Source organism: Zingiber officinale, chromosome 9B (assembly GCF_018446385.1).
Source record: "Zingiber officinale cultivar Zhangliang chromosome 9B, Zo_v1.1, whole genome shotgun sequence".
NCBI classification, from domain to species: Eukaryota; Viridiplantae; Streptophyta; class Magnoliopsida; order Zingiberales; family Zingiberaceae; genus Zingiber; species Zingiber officinale.
Window position 1 is genome coordinate 22013331 of NC_056003.1, and position 7413 is coordinate 22020743.

General features: G+C 36.0%; 2 protein-coding genes across 2 annotated transcripts; both read left to right on the top strand.

Moving 5' to 3' along the window:
• Positions 1-751: 751 nt before the first annotated feature.
• LOC122024932 (cytokinin riboside 5'-monophosphate phosphoribohydrolase LOG8-like) lies at positions 752-1674 on the top strand. Its single transcript, XM_042583671.1, has 3 exons — positions 752-994; positions 1090-1187; positions 1270-1674. Exons 1-3 carry the CDS (start codon positions 875-877, stop codon positions 1391-1393), a joined length of 342 nt encoding a protein of 113 aa, XP_042439605.1. The 5' UTR covers positions 752-874; the 3' UTR covers positions 1394-1674.
• On the top strand, positions 1503-2539 carry LOC122022875 (cytokinin riboside 5'-monophosphate phosphoribohydrolase LOG8-like). The gene is made up of 5 exons (XM_042580987.1): positions 1503-1526; positions 1671-1770; positions 1855-1925; positions 2001-2144; positions 2458-2539. The coding sequence occupies exons 1-5, from the start codon at positions 1503-1505 to the stop codon at positions 2518-2520; spliced, it is 402 nt and encodes a 133-aa protein (XP_042436921.1). The 3' UTR covers positions 2521-2539.
• The last annotated feature ends 4874 nt before the right edge of the window (positions 2540-7413 follow it).

Genomic DNA, 7413 nt, shown 5'->3' on the forward strand with positions numbered 1-7413 from the left:
AAACCTAAACCTATATCGCGTCGTCCACACCAAACCTACTCCGCCGTCTGCTATCGCCACCACCATATACAATCGCGATGCCACCACCACTCTCCTCCTCTCCGCCAGTTGTCCAACCATCTCTCTCAGCCTCATCTCCCTCTTCCCCTTTCTAGATCGACGCCCCTTCCTCTCCCAATCGGGATCGACGCACGACGCCCCTGCTGCTCCGTCCTACCACACCGCATCTCCTCCACCTCCTCCCTTTGGGTGAGAAGAGGAGCCCTTCTTCGCATTTCGAGAAAGGAGAGGTGACGAGTTGGTCTTGCTTTCTAGGGTTTTGTTGTCGTCGGATCTTAGAGTAGTAGCAGCGGAGGGAGGCAAGATGAAGACAACCAAAGGGGAAAAGGTGATGAACCCCACTGATGCCTACCGGAAGGAGATACGGAAGGAGGTCAAATGGGTAAGAAACACGAACTCTTTGGTTCCATTTCCGCTAGTTCATTCTTGACCTCAGGGTCTCCCTTCCTTGTAAAGTTGCACGCTGAATGTCATTATTGTGATGATCTCCTCGCTCCAGTTGACCTCGCTACGCTCGGCGATTTGTTTTTGGGGAAAAGGTGAGCCTCATCTGTGATAAGATAATCGGCGTTAGGGTTCTTGAGAATACTATATGTGTCAGCAGTTGTTTTCCTTTTTACTTGTATCCAACAGGTGGCGGGTGCCAATCTAGCTAGGAAGCTTTTTAGGGTTTTTTTTTTTAAACCGGTGTTTCCTGCTCTGGAGTAACAAGGAGCGGGTCAATGGCAGACGAGAGAGAGTTGTTGGGTTCTCTCGTAGCTCTGGACTACAAAAGGAGGAGGAACGTTTGGATTTGCTTCTCTGAGAATTGTAGATGAGAGAGATGGGCGACGAGACTGGAAGCGAGTTCAAGCAGATTTGCGTCTTCTGCGGAAGCAACTCCGACAACCGAACCGTCTTCAGCGATGCGGCTGTGGAGCTGGGCCGTGAACTGGTACTCCCTCCCTCGAAGACGAATTAACTTTTACAACTTCACCTTCAATCAAGACATCATGAAACAAATATGCTGATTATTTCATGTGTTTGTAGGTGAAGAAGAGAATCGATTTAGTTTATGGAGGTGGAAGCGTGGGATTAATGGGGCTGATTTCTCAGACAGTTTATGATGGTGGATGCCATGTTCTTGGGTACTACTTACTTTTTTGTTTTTCGTCTTCTTTTCTTCTCTTGCGCTGTTGTTAGAAGAAAATTCTAATTTGGCGTGCGCAGGGTGATTCCTAAAACTCTTGTTCCAATTGAGGTATGGTTTTTAGCCTTCTTTCTCCCATCTTTTGTCCATAGACTATGTTTAATCTGCTATTCCTTCATGAATATATGCTTTCAAATGACTTAACTTGTTGAACTTTGTTGTTTCTTTTGTATTTTAGAGTAAGTTTTTCCAGAAGGCCTTTCAACAGTAAATGAATTTTGTGATCAGTTCATGAGTATATAAGCCTCTTTAGATGTACTTTTGCATCTATCTATATGTATATATATAATGGTAGGAACAAATAAAAAAAAAACTCGAGTAGGATTTCATTGTGTAGAAAATTATGCTAAGTTAATTTACAGGTTTCATTTTATCAAAGGAATGATAATTTGTGGTATTTTCTATCCTGTTTTTATTTCAGATTTCAGGGGAAACAGTAGGTGAGGTAAAGGTAGTTTCTAATATGCATGAGAGAAAAGCTGTGATGGCTGGACAAGCTGATGCATTCATTGCACTTCCTGGTAAGTGTTAAATAATTTCTCTTGTCATGTTTGCTTTTCTAAGATCTACCTAGTTCCCGAAAATAATTCGCAATGTTATTGTAGGAGGATATGGAACAATGGAAGAGGTGATGGAGATGATAACATGGTCACAACTTGGAATTCATAATAAACCAGTGAGTTTGCATCTTTTTCACAAAACTTCTGGAAAATGTCTGTTCATGTAAACATTTCATCCTTTTTTGACACAGGTTGGTTTGTTAAATGTTGATGGCTACTACAATTCCTTGCTCGAACTATTTGACAATGGTGTGAGAGAAGGTTTTATTAAGCCGGCTTCTAGGCACATCGTTATTTCTTCTCCGAATGCAACTGAATTGCTTGCGAAAATGGAGGTTAGTTGTCTACTTGTCTCTATAATCTCAACCTTATTTTGTGGATGCGACTATAGTCACATTTTCCATCTGGTATTGAACAAAAATCATTATCTATTGGATATATGCTTGGTCGAGATTTAAACTCTTCACTGAAAATCTAACAGATGTTGTGAAGTGATACTTGAATGCAAAAGTTGACATCTATCAAAATTAAACATTGAAGAAAATATGGAGCACAAGCTTAGATGCTTTCCCCTACTAAGAAAAAGTTAATTTATTTTCTAAAATTTTGATTGCGAAACATGAACTTGTCCATTGTTTCGAGTTGCAGCTATACACTCCCTTGCACCAAGAGGTTGTTCCGAGGCAGAGCTGGGAGGTTGTGAATTTATGACTATATCTAGGGATCAAATTCGTTTGTTGTTGTTTTCAATAAGTTTCAGTATCACATATTATTCTTTCCTTCAGTCTGTTTCTGGGGAACCTCATGGCTCTAAAAGTTTTTCATCAAGAATTGCAATCCCTTGTGACATTCTCAGTAAATGCAATATCAGTGTCTTATTATTATTGCAAGAAATGATCAAAATTTGTTTCTCCATTTGATCTTGTCCTCATGGATAGGGTGTTCTAAATTGGATAAAACTATGATGCTTTTGGAAAAGCAGTCTATAAAGCAACAGTGGATGTGTAAACATGTTTCCCTTCTAACTTTTGATGATCTGAAGAGTTAAAATTGAACAGCTCTACTGGAGCATGTTATTATTAGTTTAGTCTCATTAATTATTGCATGTTATTTTAAGGACGCTTACCAATTAAAATTGCCAACTGCTGGCTGAATTGGTATTCTTCAACAATGAAGCATTACTTTTTATTATTGCACTATCATAATAAAAACAACTCGTTAAGAAAAAAAACAATAATAATAGGGCAATATTTGTGAGGTCTTTTGAACATTGTTATTTAGTATGAGCATTTGTCTAATAAAAAAGTATGATATAACTAACAAGATATAATATTTGTGGATATTTAAAAAGACGGATTAAGAAATAGTTATCTTAATCACAGTGAGCTCAGTGGGGTCGAATATTTGGATCAGGCCTATAAGCAGCATTAGATAATCACTATCTGCATACATCATCATTGAACGAATCTGTAATGTCCAATGGGTGTGTATGTTTTGAAATATTCATTCCTTGGATATACCGAACTATCATATCACCTTCACAAGTATGGAAAATACACTTGCTAGATTTAAATACAGAATGGTTTCTGCATGTCCGTGAGATGAAAAAAAAAGTGTGTTTACTATTTAATATTCTCTTCAGGGAGGTATGGACGATTGGAAGAAGTTGCAGGCCTTGTGGAGTTCTTGGCCCTTAGTCCTACATCGAGTTACATTACTGGGCAGGTAATAATATGGAGAGGTTCATAAGATCAGGATAGTGATCTTCTAACCCCGATTACCTTTCATCTTTAAAATTGTACTGATTAAGTACTTACTGTAAGTCGTAGATAAGTACTGATTAATTAAATTAGTCACATGGCTATAGGGGAAATTTTCTTGTATTTAATTTTTCAACTTTTATTTTGTTCTCCATTCATCAAATTATCAATAATATGACATTGATTACATATTCATTTAAATAATTTTATGCAACTGAATTTCATAAAATTTATATTACAAGAATAATCAGTTTATCAATGTGATAACAACCAAGATCATGGTATAAAAATGTTATCAATATTATATAGAGTCTAACAAGTAATGGTATATGAAATCTAACACTTGTTACATCAATCTATCTGATTAACCCTTTTTTGAATCCAAATTCAGCCTTAAATAAAAAAAGATGAAAAATCACCCAGCTCAACGGTAACCGTTGTATCAATTCACTAGCAAGAAAAATTTCTCCCAACAGGACTTCATTACTTACTAAACCATGATTTTATGGAATTTATATAGAAATCGCAAAAAAGAAACACACTGAATCATAGTGAGGAAATGATCAGATTGATCCCTAATCTTATCCCTAGCCGATCATTAAACATTAAATGTGTGGGAATTTACTATAATCTACTCCTACATGAAGCAAATGAATAAAAACTACAAGTAAAGTTTACCTACCCTGTTATGACTTCAGAAGAACATGCTGAATTTTCCATGTATGCTGGCCTTTAATATAGAGGGCTACAAGAGGATTATATCTTAGGTCAAGACACTCCAAATCCATCATAAACCAAAGGGAAAATAGTTTATACTTACTAGAGGATTGAATGGACCCAAAAGGAAGCTCTAACTTGCTGTTTTGGGTGCTGAACTAAGGAGGCAGCTGCCTTCTTGTCGCATTCCTTGCTGCTGTGGTTGGTAGCAGAAATCACAGAAAATAGGGGGCTTAGTGCAGGATATTCAGGATACCAAGATGACATCAGAGGTAGTACAATAAATAGTATATCTCTTCATCAGAGGTAGCTTTGTTCTTCTATGCTTCCGTCACTGATTTGTTGTGTAGTCATATTTCTTTGTTTAACCATTATCATGCCTAGTAAGTTGTTGTATGATGTTGTCGGTTCTTATCAATCTGTACACTTGAATTAAGAGCAAATTATCTATGTTATATTCTAAGCAGCATATACTAAGTGTCATATATGAAAGTTTTAGATTCTATGTTATATTCGTTATCTTCCACAGCAGCCTTTAAAAACTCAGTATTCTATTTTATTTGATACATGTACACATTTGTTTTAGTTATTTGACATATGGTGGATTTATGTGTTTTTACAGTTTACAAATCTCAAGTACTCCAGAGTTGAAATTGATGAAGTGCGGTTCGAGTGGGCTGAATGCATGCTAGATTACATTTGAAGTGCGGTTCTACCTTGATGTGTTAAAAGAATGTTCTACCTTGATTTTGATATCTATTAGCTAGCTTTTGATGTAAAAAGAATGTTTGGGTATTTTATGGATACTCTTGTAAGAAGATTATTTATATAATTTGTGAATATTTGTGTATTTTATGGATATTGTTGAATGAAGAATATTTGTATAATTTGTGAATATTTGTGTATTTTTTTTATTATTGTCGGTTTTTCATTGTTTCGGAAATAAAATTTGTGTTGTTAAAAAATATACATATTACATCGATTTTCCACCGTTGCAAGACCGGTGTTATTAACTAATATTACATCGGTCATTTACCGCTGCCAAAACTGGTGTTATTAACATACAATATTACATCGGTTTTACACCGTTGATGAAATGGTGTCGTTAAGTGATACTACACCGGTTAATAACCGATTCGAAGACCGGTGTCGTTAAGTGATACTACACCGGTTTTAACCCGATGTCTAAAATGGCAGACTTTTAACATCGGCTTCATAGACATCGGTCGAAAATGAAATAGACACCGGTGGAAAACCGATGTCTATGAGGGTTTTTGTTGTAGTGAATGGTTTGTCTCATTCCATCTTGGTTGTGAGCAACTGTTTATAATTTATAAGGAACTGATAACATGAACTTCTGTGTGTCTTCTCACACCATGTTATCTACAATATAAATTAAACGGACAATTACACTTAGCATAAATGTAGACATTTGACCAATGTGATTCTTATTTCAAAATAATTGTTTACAAAAAAATTAGTCTTTTAGTATACACTCTAACATTGCCCTTCCCATGGCTTGGATGCACCATTTATAAGAAGATTGAGGAAGACGAAGGGGAATGGACGCCCCTTCGACTCCTTGGCGTTTGCCGCAAAGAGAGACATTTGCAGCAATGATACAAATGAAGGGGAAACTGTGCCCCTTCGTCTCCTGCAACGCCCAACAATTCCAATCTCATTGGGCAATGATCAGAGGTCCAGGACGATTTTGGTATAAGAATAACTTGAAGGATATCATGTATACGTGTATTATATTGCACAATATGATTATTGAGGATGAGAGGGATGCAGTAAGCAATTGGTCGAATGATGAAGAAGATCCTCCGACATAGATATTTCAAGGTCCTACCCAAGAGTTTGAAGAATATCTTTGAAGAAACTATGAGCTACGTGATAATCAAGTACATCATCAGCTTCGAGTCGACTTTGTTGAGCATATTTGGATATGCTACGAGCACAATCAGTAAGATTATTTTTATAAATTAAATGTAATAAATTATTATTTAATATTGTATTTCTTATTTATAAATTTATAATATTACTTTTTAACAAATTAAGTGATATAAGAGTGATTCATTAATAAATAACTGAGATTTTTTTAAAGATACGTAAATTATTGAGTGTGAGACTCATACAAAAATTATAGGGAAGTTTTTTTTTTTATAGTGGAGAGAAGAGTAAGATCTTTTATTTTTTGATGTGATAATAATGTGACATCTTGAAAATAGAAAAACCTTATTTTTGAGGATTTTCATTGAAGATGCCCTAAGTGCACGACATAGTTTGTGATGAATTTCATTAAGAAGGTTTCAGGCAAAAAGATTAGCAATTTCGACCGCAAGAGATTGAATTATAGCATCCCATTCTCCGAGTTAAACCCATTTCGATAGCTCGAAGTTCGACATCTGACACAAATGCGACTCTTGTCTTATGGATGAATCCTTCAATCACATATCTGTCAACACTAATTCTGGTGCCTCCAAGTTCCTCGCTGCCAAATCCCTGACTAAAGACTGCATAAGCTCAATTGCAAATTCAGAAGTTGTACAAAACCATCGCTGAGTTCCAATGATTTCCAGCAAAGTTAACGAATCCAAGACCCTCTACTGTCTATAATAATCTTGTGGAACAAGAACATCCCACACATAAAATTGCTTGCGGCTTGACTTGGCAAACTAGGCACTCTTGTGACATTAACTCTCTATAAGTTTAAGTTCGCCAAAAGTTCTTCGTGGAAAGCTTTCCAAAGGATCGTATGAACCTATTTGAAAACATAACCTCTCTAAATTTTAATTATTTTGTATTAGTTAAAGATGATATATACTATTATTATTATTTTGTGTTTTGCTTTTTTTTTTTAATTCATTGGTGTTTGTTGGGATGTTCCCACCTTAAAAAAAAATATTTTTCTAAAAGTAATTTTCGTAGGAAATAAAATAGCCAAAATCCGACTGGTGATCCGATAATCCAATAAACTTTGTGCCGTGAAGAGAGATCGGAGTCGAATTTCCCCACAAACACACACGAACGAATGTTCCATCCAACTACCCGTTATGCTTGCGTAATGCCACCCGATCCGCCTTCGTATATATGAATAGATATAAAGCGAGAGCTTATTAAGTTA

Coding starts and splice junctions, on each gene's coding strand:
- LOC122024932 (XM_042583671.1), top strand. CDS start 875: ATGAGAGAGATGGGCGACGAGACTGGAAGCGAGTTCAAGCAGATTTGC. Junction 995..1,089: donor TGGAGCTGGGCCGTGAACTG/GTACTCCCTCCC, acceptor ATGTGTTTGTAG/GTGAAGAAGAGAATCGATTT. Junction 1,188..1,269: donor GGTGGATGCCATGTTCTTGG/GTACTACTTACT, acceptor TGGCGTGCGCAG/GGTGATTCCTAAAACTCTTG.
- LOC122022875 (XM_042580987.1), top strand. CDS start 1,503: ATGTACTTTTGCATCTATCTATAT. Junction 1,527..1,670: donor ACTTTTGCATCTATCTATAT/GTATATATATAA, acceptor TTTTTATTTCAG/ATTTCAGGGGAAACAGTAGG. Junction 1,771..1,854: donor TGCATTCATTGCACTTCCTG/GTAAGTGTTAAA, acceptor ATGTTATTGTAG/GAGGATATGGAACAATGGAA.